The sequence below is a fragment of the Xenopus laevis genome, chromosome 6S (genome assembly GCF_017654675.1).
Source record: "Xenopus laevis strain J_2021 chromosome 6S, Xenopus_laevis_v10.1, whole genome shotgun sequence".
NCBI classification, from domain to species: domain Eukaryota; kingdom Metazoa; phylum Chordata; class Amphibia; order Anura; family Pipidae; genus Xenopus; species Xenopus laevis.
Genome location: NC_054382.1, coordinates 72,279,025 through 72,297,408, shown reverse-complemented (window position 1 = coordinate 72,297,408; position 18,384 = coordinate 72,279,025). Strand labels below are relative to the sequence as shown.

General features: G+C 36.5%; 1 protein-coding gene across 1 annotated transcript; it reads right to left on the bottom strand.

Moving 5' to 3' along the window:
• Positions 1-945: 945 nt before the first annotated feature.
• serpinb10.S (serpin peptidase inhibitor, clade B (ovalbumin), member 10 S homeolog) lies at positions 946-14,016 on the bottom strand. The gene is made up of 7 exons (XM_018269464.2): positions 13,842-14,016; positions 6,683-6,857; positions 5,140-5,277; positions 4,733-4,850; positions 2,794-2,936; positions 2,181-2,339; positions 946-1,469 (listed from the first exon to the last, which is right to left on the bottom strand). Exons 2-7 carry the CDS (start codon positions 6,845-6,847, stop codon positions 1,071-1,073), a joined length of 1,122 nt encoding a protein of 373 aa, XP_018124953.1. The 5' UTR covers positions 6,848-6,857; positions 13,842-14,016; the 3' UTR covers positions 946-1,070.
• Positions 14,017-18,384: the final 4,368 nt, after the last annotated feature.

The window sequence follows — 18,384 nt, the reverse complement described above, 5'->3', positions numbered from 1 at the left end:
CTATGACTGGTGTAAATTATTTTCATATATGCTATAAATTACTGTTATCTGTTAATGGGGGTCCTAACCAAACCTTGAGCTTTCTATCGCTGATTAAATCCTGGAAGAACACATTGCCAAACTTATATATGGCAGACAAAAGGAATACGACTGGTATCTCAGAAATACATGCATTAGCCATTTCTTGCAAGCTTGTATCAAGCAACATCTATAAGCTCCAATGTCACTTGAGAACTGAGGGCTTATTGTTGCTTTTGTAGGATTTAATTTGTGATCCTAGAATGAAGCCAAACAGCTACTCTTTTCTCAAAATGTAGCACTACCTGTGAGTGGAAGTGCTGCATTCAAAAAGGGAGAGTGATAAGTGTCATATGAACATAATTTGAACATCATTCAGGAAAGTGCTGCAAGGTGTGGTAGATCCCTGTATTTAGTACTTGTTTATGGAAGGCAGTAAGCGCAGGGCTCTACTTTGTATAACTGCTCTGAGATCCTCACCTTACACTGGATTCTAATAATTCACTTGTACCTTTCTCTTCAAATACCAACTTACAGTATATACACAAATTACCTTGTTCTGTGCTGGAAGAAATGTGACACTGTCTGCATAATATAGCCTATATTTTAATCCTGTCCACGCTTGCTCTGGTAATAAATAAATAGGCTCTTTAATTGTCAGCACCTACCCAATATAAATATATTAAACTGGCTCTTTAATTGTCAGCATATTCCCAATTTCTATTTTGAAAATAATTTCCCTGCTAATGCACCTTTTTACATTCAAGAGCAATGTTTTAGAAAGCCTAAATGCTACATGTCATGAGGTGACTCAGGATTAATATTAATTTCAAGGAACTTCTTGATATTATCATTATATATAAAAAGGAGAACTACCTGAAAGATCAAGAAATTACTGATGCAGTTTAATTCTTTTGAGCATAATATTTTTCAAATCATAAAACTGTTCTTTTGGTTAATATCTAGCATTTTATTATGGAAGAGAAATGCACACACTCATATAAAAATAGATTATTAAAGTTTATGAATCTGGATTTCATCTTTTGGTATTTTTAAGGCTTGTAGAACTTGCCATATAGTAGTATGCAACTGGACTTGTTGTGTCTTATGAAAAAGTGGAAAGGACGATTTGCCTTAAACTCCTCATATGCTAAGCTGCGCATTGACATTACCGAACCAGTAGCGCTGGCAGCTTCAGTGCCTTTTTCATTTACTTCGAGGAATGTCTTGTGATGGACATCCGATACATAGAGCTTCTGCTGCCTTCCCATTACTGAGAAATTGGCCCTGGCCTGATTGAATGCACTTGACATCCCTAAGGAAGATAGAACCTTCTTGAGAGAAAAACTCTTCTCCATTCGGAAACGTGGAAGATACACTGCTATGTAGTTTGGTCTCATATTCTCACTTGTCCATTTGCTTAGCTTTTCATATGAAATCTCTCTTTCGACCTGAAAATAAAAGACAAAAGTTACAAATGTTACAAATGTTATTAAATAACGAAAATGCATTTTTTATGACTGGTCACCTCTGTTTATTAGGGAGGCATTCTGTTCCTTTATCAAACATACATTTTAAAGGAAGTGTAAAACCTGTAAAAATACATTAAAGTAAAACCTTTCAGAGCATTCTTCAAGAACTTTTGTAATTTGCATTTTTTTCCAAGATATTCACAGGATAAGACATTTTACACTGCTTATAAAATGAATTTGAAACAACAGATAATTAGATGACTGTTTTGATTAGACAAGACATCAGTGCTGTTCATTATATTCATTGTATTAGCAGTGTATAAACTAGAAAAAAAAGTTAATAGTGAAAGTTCTTAGAAGAGCAGTTTTACATTATGTAGATTAACCTAATTTGAGTTAACCTAATAGTAGGAATACTCTGAATTCAGTATTATGTTCTAGATTAGACCAAATCCCATTGCTTGGCATCAGATTTTGGAATTCATAGGTGATTAATTTTATCACTCAAATATGAATATGCAAATAGGGTTCAGGTTCAATGCAGTATTTACCTAAATGTTGTGGATAGTCAGCATCATGACAAATGAGAAAACGATGAATTGTTGCATCCAAGCTACAGTGTATACGGTTGCTATACGGTTTTAGGTTGCTATAAACTGTAAAACAAAAAAAATAGTGCCCTTTGCTTACCTTGGTTAAAACGGTGTTGTTATCAGGTAGCAGTATGATCATACTGAGATCTTTGGTGTCCCCATATGGAAGCTCAAGAACACTCATTCCCAATTTCTCTATCCTGTTCATGTTAAATGTATTCATTGTAGCCATCATATTCACCTGGATTTGTTCATTCTGGAACAAATGGAACGGCGTCAAGTGAAAATGGATTCATTATGGCTTTAGTTTTTGTAGTCAAGCAATATTGTATATTGTATGTGTAAATACTTGTGATTACCTTTGTAGGAAGAAGTTATTAATATTAGCACTGTCTATGCACTGATTCCATTTTTTTTTGGATTCGGCTGAATCCTGAACAAAATTCAAACCATACATTTTTGCAATTTCTTTAATCATGTGATTCAAACTTTTGTGATTTTAAGGGTATGGTTTGGCTAGGCTCTTGGATTTGGCAAAATCTGAAGTTTCTATGCAGAATAGATTGTAAAAATTGGATTCAGCCCATTACAGAATGGCATTGATATAAAATTCAAGTATGGTTTACCATACCATAACATACCATTCTGCAAAAAGTAAGCATTTATGGTATGACACAGTTTATTAAAACATCTTTTTTATCATAACATACCGTTATTAGCGTAAAAGGAGCCTTCCTGGTGGTTTGTTGCCTAAATGGTGTTGTCCAGTTTGCAAGAAAGTATAATGTGTTGGTAACCACCAAAGCAGTATTTGATGATATAGAATTTTCAGGCAGCAGATTCTGGATCTTTCCTTTGCAGAGAAATGAAGAAAATAGATTATACAACCAATCCATATTTTCCATATGTCTCATTTATTTTAATATTAATATGTTTACCATGTGAAAGTCATTGCATTTCCCAATGCTTTGTATTCTTCCTTATAGGATTTGTGGTACTGCATTTCATCTGTTTTATTTTTGTTTTTGGCGAATATTTTATCTATGTGGAAATGGCTATGTAAGCTCAGAAAATTCCTCAAGAGACAATCATATACATATATATATATATATATTAAAATAATTAAAAATCAGGGGAAGTTGTTTTTGGAAGAATTTTTCAACGCATTTTTTTCTCAAATTCCTATTTCAGCAAAGTGGGTTCTTAAAGGTACAGTATACATTCATTTTCAGGATAAGCTTAATGAATGTGGCTTGAGTTGAATATAGGACCTATCTATTGTTTTTGTTATTTCTGACACTAAACCAGAAAATTATCCAATTACCAATTTCCCTTTAACATTTCCAGTGACTTCCTGATGTCAAAGAGCAGATAAAGGCCTGATAAAACTAAATTCCGAGAAGTTCAGTGAAAAAAAGCCAAATTTAGATTTAGAATAAAAAGAAAATAGTAAAAGATTTATTTTTTACTTAAAATAATAGGTTGTCAACACATTCCCCATTTATTGTGCATTTAAGCAAAGGTGCATTTTGGTGTATATTGTTACGTCTAATGCTAGATTTTATTCTTATTGTCCAGTGTTCATCAACAGCAAATTCTCTGTTGATTCTTACAGCCCTCTGGATGGTTTGTTTCTTGCACTTCTGCTATACAATAAATTCGGCTACAGCAGGACAATTTCTGTGGTATTTTATGGATAGTCATACAATCAGCTTAGCATATATAACCATAGTACATAGTTACATAATTACATAGTTAAATCAGGTTCATCATGTTCAACCCCTCCGACACCCAGCATCTATACATACTCACACTTACACTGACCCCTCTATATACCTACATAAACTATATATACTGATATCTATACTAACTATAGATTTAAGTATCACAATAGCCTTTGATATTATATCTGTCCAAAAAATCATCCAAGCCACTCTTAAAGGCATTAACTGAATCAGCCATCATAACATCACCCGGCAGTGCATTCCACAACCTCACTGTCCTGACTGTGAAGAACCCCCTACGTTGCTTCAAATGAAAGTTCTTTTCTTCTAGTCTGAAGGGGTGGCCTCTGGTACGGTGATCCACTTTATGGGTAAAAAGGTCCCCTGCTATTTGTCTATAATGTCCTCTATTGTGTAATCACAAGTACATTACAAGCATCTCAGAGGGCCTCTGAAGAAGCCGACCTCAGCGAAACACGTAAGGTGTGACATCACTTCCGGTCTTAGTGGTGAGTGGCAGTGAGTGGATGTACAGGTGGAACACACGAAAGAGAGGGAGACGCCAGCAAATTCCATCTCTTTGTATTGCAAAGGTTCACCTCCATGATCTGCACTATAAGACTGGATTGTTTGATATACACTCAGAAGTGTGACTTATGTAAGTGCAATAAGTTTTAAAACCTTTTAAAAAATAAAGGCAAATTACACTATGGGTGCTGTCCCTGGTTTTTATTTTCTTTACAGAAAAAGGAATTTAGTTGATAGTAATATGCTGTTTTGAAATCAGGAATCTTGTAAATTGCCAATCCCACCAGAGAGTAGAGAAGCCACATGCTGAGTTTTACTGATTGTTTACCTTGTTTGACTTAATTAGTATTGGAAAAACACTTTGGTTGATTCTAATGTATGAAGACTTATTCAGTACCTTTTGTCTGCTGCTGAATCCAAGAATTTATGTAGCTCCGTGTAGCCTCAGGGTTTAAACTGAAATCAACCTTTTCCAGAGGAGCACCATATAAAGCTTTAATGGCTTTTAGAAAAGACTTCGATTGCAACATGAAATTAAATAAGATAGAAAAAGTGTTATTTTCAAGGACTGAATGTATCATCATCATTATATTAGTATGCTTTTAATTATTTCTATATTATATTCAAAAAATATCATTAAGGCCAACATATTTCCTTGGAAAATAAAGGTTTTTAATTAGGTGCCAATTATGGTATTGGACCACCCATTACTCTACCAAATAAGGCAGACTACACCTCCTGCTATCCTGCCTCCCACTGTTTTTTTGTATTTTTAAACAAAATCATGTTGCCAGCCATACTCACTGGAAGAAAGTTGTATTTGTTTTCACCAAATAGTTTGTTGACAATGCTCAGGGTGTAATCATTTTCATTTTTCATCATCTCTTTCAGAAGAACTTGGAACTGAGTGTGAACATTTTCAACCTCATCAAAATGAAGAGCCTTTAAAATGTAAATTGAAAAATATTTTTTAACAGTATCATATCGTTGTGTTACAGTCTTTGTTACATAACTGCTTGCTAATTGTTCATTTAGGGGTTGTTTTGCTTGTTTAGAAGTTTCAATTAGAGAGGAATTATCTTAATGAGTATGCGTGATAGAAGGCATCAGTGCAGCAAGTGCAATGGGGAAGTGCAAAGTGTAATTTCAAATGCAATTTGCCATTTTTTTATGATGCAGTGGATTTCTGTATCCAAATGCATGTTTCTATGAATCAGATATTATTATTATTATCATGTATTTATAGAGCGCCAACATATTTTGCAGCGCTGGATACAATTGCACTCAAATTACAGTGGGGCTTCAAAGATGTTGTTCACCTTTTTACTTTTAGTATGATTTAGAGAGTGATTTTTACAGTTGGTTTTCATATTTTATTATTTGTGGTTTTTATTTAGCTTTTTATTCAGCAGATCTTCACTTTTCAATTTCAGCAATCTGGTTGCTAGGGTCCAAATTACCCTAGCAACCATTCACTGATTTAAATAACAGACTGGAATATGAATAGGAAAGGGCCTGAATAAAAAATACGAGTACTGAAAGTAGTAATAACAATACATTTGTAGCAAGAGCATTTGTTTTTGAGATGGGGGTCAGTGACCCCCATTTAAAAGCTGGGAAGAGTCAAAAGAAAGAGGCAAATAATTAAAAAAAACTATAAAAGATAACATACTAAGAGCACTTACACATGGGTGTTCTGGGCTGCGATCCCCTGTAAGTGACAAACGCAGGTGCAATGCAACATGCGTTCAGCACTTACATGCGTTGTCATGAGGACAGCACAATAGGTAAGAATTGAGTGCATCTGGGCCCATGATCCCCTGCGACCAAATGGATTTAAATGGACCACAGGGGTGTGCAGCCCAGAACACACGTGTGTAAGGGCCCTTAAAGTTACCTCAAAGGTGAACCACCCCTTTTACTAATTTTTATCAGCAGTGGGAAGCCTGGAATTACCACTATCTTCAGGGTAGCAGTAGCGCCAGGATTCTCCAACGTCGATCTTCAAACCACAATTGAATCTGTGTATTCTTAAATGAGCCTATATTCCAAAATATGACACCTGGAGATGACTGTTCAAGATAAAGAAAGATTGTTTGTTTCCATCTGATGCAGTCATTCGATAGATACTCCAGGTTCAGAGAAAGAGACATTTCATCCACACTAGACCTGGAAAGTTGGCTGGGTGGATTGTGGTTATGTCTTAAGTAGCTTAAGGCTTTAAATGTATTCTTAATTTGCTCCATTTTATTCCATACAGTTATTAAAAACTTTTTCTAAATACATAATTTTACCAATTTTCTTATTATCCATTATGTGATAATACTTGATTATTTTGATAAAGTACCTTACTCATGTCTGCAGCTGTGTTACCACCAGCTCCCAAGTAAACCATTGCCAAGGAAATCATGATGCTCATCGATGAATAGACTATATTTTCGCCAGCAGCATTTTTACTAATTTCTTTTAAAACATCAATGGTGAATTCATTATTTGCTGTACATATATCCATGATGAAAAAGCTGCAAATACACAAAATGAAAAATAATCCATTACACTGACAGAAAGGTGCCAGTTCATATTCAGAACATACCATATGGGGGTTGCTGTTCCATTGTCGAAAATGGAGCATTACATCTCCTAGTAGCCAGCAATAAAGGTTATTCATATGAAAGGAAATGCAGCACAAGAGGATAAATAGTGTTAAGCCCAAACAGGTATCTGCCATCTTCCCCTGCTTAAAGGGGCTTTTCACCTTAAATTAACTTTTAACAACAGTTTTCATGTTATGTTTTTTTGGTTATTTTGTTTTTTGTTCAGCAGGTCTTTAGTCTGTAATTTCAGCAGCTATCTGGTTTCTAAGGTCTTGATTACCTTAGCAACCAGGCTGTGGTTTGAATGAAATACTGGACCATGAATAGGACAGGGACAGGATAGAAAGATAATTGCAAAAGTACAGTAAACCATTTTTTGTCAGTGGCCCCCATTTGAAAGCTGTTCCATCCCTCCCTCCGTGTTTAGTGGTACAGTCCAGCACCTTGTGTTTAATGGTACAGTCCATCATACCATATCAAGTGGTATGGTCCATCCCCCTATGCTATGTTTAAAGGAATTGTTCAGTATAAAAATAAAAACTGGGTAAATGGATAGGCTGTGCAAAATAAAAAATGTTTCTAATATAGTTAGTTAGGCAAATATGTAATGTATAAAAGCTGGAGTGACTGGATTTCTAACAGAACAGAACACTACATACTGCTTTGCAGCTCTCTTAGTTTCCATTGATTGGTTACCCTGGTGACCAAGCAGTAACCAATCAGTGACTTGAGGGAGGGAACATGGGCCAAAACTGTTGCTTTTGAATCTGAGCTGAATGCTGAGGATCAATTGCAAAATCGCTGAACAGATATGGCCCCCTTAAAGTCACTGACTAACTCAGAGTTAGAGAGCTGAAAAGCTGGAAGTTGGATTCTGGCTGTTTTATTAGACATCCAGTCACTCCAGCCTTTATAGATTACATTTTTGCCTAACTAACTACATTAGAAACATTTTTATTTATCCAGGTTTTATTTTTACACTGAACTGTTAATGGCAGGGTCTGTTCCCCTTGTGGATGTGGTATTGTGCAGTCCAAACACCCTTCCATTGTCAAGTGGTATGTTCCATCTCCCTCTGGTGCCATGTCCAGATGTCTAGTACAATTTATCTCCCTCATAAGTGTCAAATGGTGTGGTCCATCCCCCACCTGGTGTCAAATTATCTAGCCCCATCATGTTTAGTGCTTTGGTCTACTTTTCTTCCTTTGGTCAAGTGCTCTGGTTCTTTTCTTGAGGGGTGTTGGGTATTGGGAATGGTACAAAAGTTGTATGGTTCAACATCCCCAAAGAAAAAAAGAGGTACAGTCCACCCCCCTTAAGAAAATATTAACAAAAGATTATTTTCTCCCAAGCCGGTTTAAAAAGTTCTTCCACAGAAACCTCACATCAAAGCAATCGAAAGATAAACCAGAGCTTGATGGGGGATGGAAAGTAAGAAAGGAAAATTTTAAAAAAGGAATTAAGGAAAAATATAATGTAGTATGTTTGATTTACTGACTTATAATCATATATTTATGTGATTTGTATCATCATACTCTATAGTCCATGCAGATAGTGATAGTTTAACAACTACTTTTAGTTGTTCTATAATAAAGTGCAAACTGTATGTAAACTAACAGTTACACCTTTCACTGAAATACATATAGTACAAGTGCATAAACTCATCTAGTTATCACAAAATAAAATGCAGAAAGGCCTCTACCCAGGTAAAGCCACTCCATGCCTTTATGGACTCCAAAAAATACACAAGAAAGGAGCCCATCTAAGGCTGATTGTCAGCAGCCTTAACTCCATGGCTTACAGCATTGCAAAATATGTGGCCAACATCTTAACCCCCTTAGTTGGCAACATGGTACACCACATTCAGAACTCCATGGACTTTGTCAACAAAGTGCGTGAGGTTAAACTGGAGACCAATGAGACTGTGGTGTCCTATGATGTTACATCTCTATGCTTACTTGGAACAGTGAGGGAATGACTGATACAAGACACCAGAGTCAGCAGCAGAACAAAGCTGAGCCCAGAACAAATGTGTTCCTTACTGGACCTATGCCTTAATACCACTTATTTCAAGCTCAAACATGGCTGTGTCATGGGTTTGCCTGTATCTGCAATAGTAGCAAACTTTTACATGGAAGAAGTTGAAAAGAAATCCCTGAATACCTTAAGGGAACAGCACCAAGTCATTGGTTCGGATATGTAGATGACACCTGGGTCAAAATTAAAGCACATGAGGTTCCAGCATTCACTCAACATATAAACTAGGTGGACAAAAATATCAAGTTCACTAAGGAAGATGTGAAAGATGGCAAACTGACATTTTTGGACTGTGCAATAGTTATCAAGGAGGAATAAAACCTGGAAATTGAGGCACAGGAAGAGCTATGTGGTCTATGCTGTCCAATGTAGTGAGGAGTGCTCCGATCTGTAAATTGCGGAGACAAAGCAACTGTTCAGTAAAAGAATGGCCTGAAATTGAAGGGCTAACTCCTCAGGACTAGACTCAGCAATCTATTTACATCCTTTGAAGACAACAATATGCACAATTTAAATAATGGTTTGAAAGAGGTGTGAAAGAGGCCATTTATGCCAAAGTGGAAAAACCAACCCTGAACAGAGAAAGGGGCCTGCGACACAGTTATCCATCAACATACAATGCTGCTTTGACATCCTTACCCTAGTGGCTTCACAATTCACTCACTTCCAGTCATGTACATTGAAAAATGAACACCTGCCTCAATGAAAATCACGGTACCATTATGACTGGATCACACTTTCACAAATCTGTGAGTTTCGGCCAACACCTTACTGAAGTTCAATGGAACGATTGTGATTGGATGTCTGTGACGTTACTACCCTCAAGGGTTTAAATGCCACGGAATTCCTTACCACCTCAGTTGAACTGAAAAAGATGAGTGGTGAAACATTTTCAAGAAAAACTCTAAATGTACATACTTTTAGTATGGGTTGAAAAAATCCATCAATTTCAACCACTCTAAATAAACCCAAAGCACATACAAACACACTCACACACCAACCCAGTAACCATGTTTCCTTACAAGCTTCCTTGGAGGATTTTTTTGGTAAACGGTTGAATTCTCCTTTAAGTAGGATATAAATGAGCTGGAGAGAGTGAATGGACATTCAACTGAACTGGTTAGAGGGATGGGAGACTTAAATTATGAGGGTAGACTGTGAAGGATGGGGTTGTTTTTTCTGGGAAAAAAGATACTTGTGAGGGGACATAATTACACTTTATAAGTAGATTAGAGGACATTATAGACAAATAGCAGGGGACCTTTTTACCCATAAAGAGGATCACCGTACCAGAGGCCACCCCTTTAGACTAGAAGAAAAGAACTTTAGAGACGATTAGTCACCAGGCAGCTAAATCTTCCCAAATCTGCCCGTGTGCTAAAGCCCTAAGAGGGGCTTGGGTGTTTCTTGGCAAGCATAATATCCAAGGCTAAAAAAATTTAACATATTTTCTTCATCTGCATATTTGTTGTCATATTGATTTTATTTGTTTAATTTGAAAATAAAATAAAATATTTTTTTTAAAAAAAGTGTAGTGGTATATATAGTTTATGTGAGTGGATGGAGGGGTCAGTTTGTATGGATGCTGGGTTTCATTTGGAGGGGTTGAACTTGATGGACTTAGGTATTTTTTCAACCAGATCTAATTATGTAACTATGTAACTTACTTCCCATTCACTCCCACTCTGTGCACTAATCAGTACCATCACAAAGCAGTCTTGCTAGCAAAAGCATCACAACTCGTACTTGCTTGAAAAAGCTATTTTATTATTAAAATAAATAATGCATTCATTACTAAGGGGCCAACTTACTAAAATTTAGATTTCTATTTAATTCACAAATCACATTTTTTCTCCAAAAATTTGTGGTTTTTAAAATTTCTCTAAAACACTAAACATTCAAGATTTATTAAGTGTAAAAAGCAAGAAAAACTCTAATACAAAACTGCGCTAATTAAGACTGTTGAATCAATTTGGACTTTTAGGGATTTTTGTAATATTTTTTGCTAGCAATTATTTAAAAAAACTAGAATTTTTAGAGGTTTTTGTATTTTTAGCGCATTTTTTATTTTTGTACTTTTTATATCCGGATCATCTGCTGGTGAATATTACATTGCTAAGCAAAGGCTAGACTTAACACTTGCTTTGGAGTTTTGAAAAATATTTAGTTGCAAAATACGCTTTGCATTTGCAAAATTTTATTACATACACTGCGAAAGTTGCCAAAAGTCATTTGGTCACAAACTTTGCAAGGAAGTAGTTGAGGTCTGTAATCAGTCAAAAAGGTCGCACACATTCGTAATGGTTTTTGCACGCGTTTTTGTGTTAATGAAATATATTAAATTCCCCCAATAGAGTTTAATCATAGTTTCAAAAACCTCTAAAATCACTAAAATTCAACCTCTAATAAATAGGCCTCCAAATGTTTTTGTTTCAAAGATTTATTATTGCTGATTTTCCATACAGCATTTATATTGTTCAACATTTTGCGTTTTTAGGCCTCTAGATGTTTTCTTTTAAATTATGGTACCATAAGCAGTACATTTTATCTGAGTCTTAAAGTCATCTTTAGATTGTTGTATTTATGCCTTGTTGTGTCTGTATTTCAACCTGATAAATCTTAAACTATGTTATCAACAAGCAAATGTTTAGAATACTTCTGCTGACTGAGTTCTGCCCAATTCCTGGTGTCCTGGGCCTTTCCAAACCAAACAATACAAGAAGATACAAAAGAAATAAACACCACAAAAAATACATGATGCAAATACTATACTCTTGTTAATCTTCTTGTACACTTTTGTGCTACAAAAATGGAGAAAGGAGAATGGTGAAACACTTAGGTGAAGCATCACCCAACTTTAAGTTAACATAGGACCTTGCGTTATAAAGCCTGACTTGCCTTGTTTATCCCACCACAAATGGAATATTTGTGGACAAAGAACAGAGCATATGGATGAAAGTAGCCATTAGCTTTCCACATTAAGAACATCTCAAATGAGTTAAATTACCTATGTCATTAAGGTGGTGGGAGGTGACGCACAGCTAATATCTGGATTCAAGGTAAAGTAAGGCAAGATTAATTTTTGCTACACATTTGCTAGCAATGGTTACACATTTTAGACTGAAATTATGCTACTGCTTGATTATATTGTAAAATTCCAGTGTGTTAAAATAATGTCAGGTAAAGGCCATCAAAGCCAATGCATTTCATAAGTCTCTCTGTACTATGATTGCCATCTGAGACAAATTTGTCCAGTGGAAGGGCCAAGTTAAATATAATTTTGGTTAACGTTTGATTATTCTGTTCCATTTAAATGGTAGTTTCCCAATTTTTTTTTTACTTGCTTACTGTTAAAGCAGTTAAAGACTCAATGGGTTGGGCTGTAATATAAATGTATTTTCCCATGTCTGGGCAGGTACTGGCACACGTGTTCTCACTACCTTTCATTTCAATGGTGATGTCATGGCTTTATGGCTTAGGCTGGGACTATACTTTATGCATATTTTAGTTTCTAAGGGTCTGTGCTGGGTCTGTTTTGATATAAATGGTTAATATTTATACCTTTATATTTTATACTTTCTCTTTACTTATTCTTTACAGATTCTCTACTGTTATACTTTTCTAGCCCACTGAAGTGAGTTGTATCTCTGCAGGTGTTGCAGTTGACCCCAAAAAAAAGCATTTGTGAAACCTGGCACTGTTTTATGAAGGTTTCTGATATCCTACAGTAGCACTGTACAGTGTACTGCAACAGTAGAATCAATTTAAAATTCCTATATGGGGGTTTAAATACAATTCATGCTTTAGTGCCAGTGTCGGACTGGCCCACAGGGATACCAGGAAAACTCCCAGTGGGCCCAGGTGTCAGTGGGCCCTCATGCTGCTAAACTTTTGGCCTATTTCATAGCCATTCCCTATTTCTATAAGAACAAAGAGGCTAAATAGGTGGAATAATAGATTATATAGTATGTAAAGAAAAGAGGACAATAGAGGTTGAGTGAGGAGAGGAAGAAAAAATTGGGCCCCTTGTCTAAAGTTTTTTGGTGGGCCCCTGGTGTCCCAGTCCAACACTGTGTAGTGCTCCTTTCATTATGTGGAAGCCGTCAAAGCTCAAGGGCTGGTCACTCATTTTATGATATCTTGACAATTAGTTTTAGGAATACATGTGCTTATTCATAATGGATTAGAGTCAACATTTTTATGGAAATCTTAGAACTTCTTGAAAATTAATATGCTTTCCAGAAACATAGGTAGCTTTTTTGGAAATTGGCCTCAGTTGCTGTAAAAATCAATTGCTTTTCCATTCAGGTGCACTTTTGCTATGTAATAAGTCTTACCACATATAACCAAACAAGACTTGAAACTCATGAACCAATGACCTGGTATGGTGCAGGTATCATTGGATAGTCCAGCTTCTACCAGCCCCCACCTGATCCATGAATGTCAATATACCCAGGTGTGGTTAGTTTGACAACAATTTAGTTTAACAACATGCTTTTGTAATGTGTATAAACTGCCAAATACACTAAGGGGATCGAATGAATATTCCTTTGATTGTTCGAATGAACGAATTGCACAAAATCCTTTGACTTCGATATTCGAAGGATTTTAATTCGGCAGTCGAATATCGAGGGTTAATTAACCCTCGATATTCGACCCTTGATACATCTGCCCCTAAATATCTGTGAAAGAATTTTGAAAAGAGAAAATTGATCAAGCAAAAGTGCCCATTAAACAACATTTCTGATTTGAAAATGAAAAACAATTATGTCAAAATAAGGGTATTATAAAAAAGGCAAGTATACAAAACCCATTCGATTTCCATTGCAATTCATGTATCATTAACATCAAAACTCCAAAATAAATCCTATTTACCTTGTTTGCTTCCTGCTGTTGTTCTGAAGCTCTGAGCTGCCCAAAGTTACCTTTACTATTAAATACTTCACCACTCCCCTGGCTTCTCTCCAAATCTTTGCTTCACATTGAAATTACCCAGTGAAAAGGCGATGAGACATCACACCGAGAGTCTTAAAATATAAATGTTAATAGGCTGAACTTGGGCTTGTACTACTTGGAGATATTGCAGGTAGACCAAAGTAAACCACGTCTGATTGATTCACCAAACCTGTTGGTTTAAGAATAAAAATTTTAAATGCTTGCAAAAATCGGTGCCAAATTTTTCTTAACATATTTTTAAGTACTGTAGCATGATCTTTAGAAAGTCAGTTGCTCTGCCCTTTCACTAACAAAACCATCTAAACAGAAACTCCCTCACACATGATTACAGGAGTCCTCTATACACTGTACTTCTTCTCCCACCACTCTAGGTTTGAGGTGGGGAAAAGTGGTGATCACAGGCAAATGGTGGATCCAAGATACCCCTGCTCATATTTTCTATTCCACCATCACACTGAATGGTAGGTCAGATCATTATACTGCAAACTTAACTTATGTTTAGAAACTCTCTCAGTTACTAACCAGGTTAATGACAATGGTGGATGGTATGTTGCATTCCCTATATAATCAGACTGACACATGAATATTGTGTTGCAAGCAGTACCGTAACTATATATGAAGCAACCCCTGCAGTTACAGGATGGCCCAGGGATGAGGCGGGGTCCAGATCAGATCGGCTTCCTCAATAGTATAGACATCCCCCTTCTTAGCTGCTCTAATACCTGAGAGGGGGTGGGGAGCTGTGAGCAACAGAGCATAGAAGTGGATCTGGGTACAGTTGGCTGTGCATACCCCAAAGATTTTTTTGCGGGGGGGGGGCAAAGCTCTACTTAGTTATGCCACTGGGTGCAAGGCCACAACTTGTTTATTAAACCAGTAATAAACCAATTACATTGTGTCAAAAATATCCTTACAATTGTCATTTCAAAGCCTTGTAATATTATTTCTAGCCAGCCCCTGATAATCCAGCAGGCTGCACTAGTTGTGAATAACAATTACCAAAATAGCTAAAAGACAACAATTTTTCAATGCTGTTCTGCTTCCCTTTGTGACAACAGCCACTGTTCCCATATGACTGCATTGTGCATCTACTTCTTGCTCCCTTTAAACTGACATTTGAGGCTGCTGTACAGTTTTTTCCCCAAGCATGTTGTGTGTTGCATGTTGTTCTGGTTAATTCCAGAAACCAGCAAAAGCCTGGAGGATCCTCGTTAACTGGTGTTACTCTGCTACTACCCTTAATAAAACTGTATGTAATGTACCAGCCACTTACTGAATTCTGAAAATGTTTTAATATATGTTTATATAAGAGTGAGTACATCAAAGATCTCAAGCGCCACCCACCATGAAATAAATACTGTAAACAGGAGAGTATACAGGAACTCTGTATATTGGTGTGACTATTGGAAATAGTTAGCAGGTTGCAGCAGATGTTACATTCTGTGACATTAGGCTAGTGTCACACATAGTCAGGGGAGCGGTGCCAATGAGGTGAGCAAGTCACTCCTGCATGTAGTGGATAAATAAAACATATATTGCTTACACATGCAACTCGGTAAAAAATGTCAGTCTCTTAGGTATTCCTTGCCGATCCCTTCACAGTCCCTCAGCTGTAAATGAAAGTCCAGAGCAAATATATATGTATCCCCTAGGGGATATATATAAGGAGATCAGCGCCTGTGGCAACAGAAATTAGAAACAAGCATAGCGTAATACGTTCAATTAAAGGGAATATCACCCTGTGCGTATACAAAAAAGATTTCTCAGAGGTGTGCCCCCCTTTTTTTTGGGCAGCTATTGGTTCGAAAAAAGAGAAAGAAAAGATGGATCCAAGTGAATATAAAAACAAGAGGTAACCTTCCTTGTAAAAAAAGGTGCAATCCGATAGTGAAGCGCCTCCACACTATGTATAAAATGCCTACTTACAAACCACTACTGTGGCGTTGTGCATATCAAAAGAATTCTTTCCGATCCCTCCTCCAATTCACCGCTCCTGCCAGACTCCGGATTAGAAATAGGAACCGAGGATAGTGTAATACCGTAGGTTGACCATAAGGTTGCAACAGGGAGACACTCCTTCTTCTGTGCAGGATGCAAATTAAATATGGCAGCTACTTAGGGAAACAGAGGAAAAAACGTGAAGTATAAATATACATGCAAGGTATTCTTTTTTTTTTAGTTTTAGCCTATTGTGTATTGTACTTTAGGAGGCTGTTGTAACACTGGTAGATTTCTTTATTTAAATGTTTACATGTCCCATTAGTTCCCTAACAAACCTGTAAAATTAATCTTTGAAAAAAATGTTGAAAACATTAAATTTTCAAAGATTTTTAATCTGTAACCTATAAAATCAAGCTCATCACTGCTAAACTTGTTTGAAGGAAAATTACTGATCATTTCAAAAGCATAAATGCATTTCTTGTCATCATCTTGACAACAAGAGAGTGATAGAATTCTGCTATAGAGTAATGGTCCTAGAACAAGTAATAGGTCTGTGCTAGACATAGTGCTAGTGGGAGGAGGTGTACCCAATTCAGATGCAGCTCACTGGAAAGTGAGAAATAACCACTGGTACAGTGTAGTCAGGTGGTGTCTCCTAGGATAATATATGGTAGATGGTTAGGTCTCCTTATACTCAACTCATGGAGAGGAGTGTATGGTTCTAGAAGAGGCCAAAGTGAGAAAGAAAACAAACTAGCTAGTGGTAGATTAGATCCTGTAGTCTACTCAATCTAGGAATTAGAGAATGATTAGGGTGTTTAGAAGAGCAGTCAGAGGTTGCAAAAAGAAGAGCAGAGTTTTTATCACCCCAGGCATGAGCTGCCATTTTTGGACTGATGTTGGTACAGTTAAGGGTTAAAGTGAATACCCTGAATTGCACTTGAAGGGTTTTTAAATGTTGGTTGTAAGCCCTGCATGAATTTTAATTCCAATTGTAACTAATGCCTTGCTGAACTAAATTTTTAATTAATTAGACTTTTATTCCCGCTTTTTAAAAAAAATATTCCTTTTCTGGTATTAATTTACCACCAACACAGTTACACCGATCTTTTATACAGAGATTATACATCATTCATTTCAGTCCCTGCCCAATCTGAAGTCCTATCATATTCAACCACAGTAAGGTCAGTTTTATCAGAAGCTAGTAAACCTGTCTGTATGTTTATGGAGTGGGGAGGAAACTGGAGAACCCGGAGAAAAACCACACAGATTCAGGGAGAACATATAAATTCCTTGCAGATAGTGACTAAGCTGTAATTAAACTCATGACTCCCTGTTTAAAAAAAACTCCCATCACCTCGATAATTCGACCCTTGATAAATCTGCAACTAAGTGTTGTCATACAAACTTGTTTCAGTTACATAACAATACATTTTGTTCTGCCCTTAGTTACATATTAGTCATAGAACAATTACTTTCTGTTCGAAACTTTAATTGTGTGATGTGTAATATTGTGCTATTTAACCTAATTATATGGCATTATGCTACTAAAGGTATATTCACGTGTGGAGCCTTTTTAAGTCCTTGGTGGGCCCTGATCATTCTAAGATCACAGATAAATCGCCCATTAAGCACTCCATTAACTCCATACATGCGAGTAAGAACAGTGGATAGATTGAAAGCATTGGTGGAGAGAAAGCAAAAGGAGCACAGCAAAGGCAGTGGCGGCTTATGCTAAATTCAGATCAGTGGGCCCTGGGCAGATGCCCAATTGGCCCTATGGATAATGCGCCCCTGTTCACCTACATTATCCCTGATTCTTGGGTGTGGGTATCCACTTTCTTGTGCTGCTTGTGCATTTTGGTTACACTGTGGGGGTATGCTTGTTAATCATATTATGGATTTTATTTGTCTTTGATGTACACTAATTGTACTGAGCACGTTTGTTGCAATATAAAAATTTTTTTATCAAAACAGTGGGCTGTTTGTGGAATTTAAAAACAAAACATTGGGCAATTATGGAGTAAGTGATGCAGGAAGTTAAAATAAAAAATGCAAATTGGAATGAAACTTTGGTGATTCACATGCTATTCATATCAAAATCAGTCTAGTTATCTTACAGGATTCATAACCTGCATGCAGAGATGGGTAGAATATTTTGGGTCTATGTTGTGAGAGGAGGAGTAGCGTTCATTTTGTGAAGTTGATAAGCAGAGAGCCTGCAGCAGCCATTGGAAACTGAGGAGATTCAAAAATGTTGTCAACCACATAACTGAGCTATGCTAAGTTGACAACAATTGAAAATGGTTTAACATTGCCTCTGCTTTAGTGCCTTCAAGATTGTTGTTGTTATGTATGTATTGAGCAATGAAAATAAAATTACCTAATTGCTATTTAGCAATGGACAATAATGAAGAAAAATAGCAATTTTAAAAAGTGCTTATTATCAGACTGCTTTTAGGTTGCTTGGTGGCTGAACCTTGCAACCAGAGCATTTATTTTTCACTTTGGGGAGAAACAA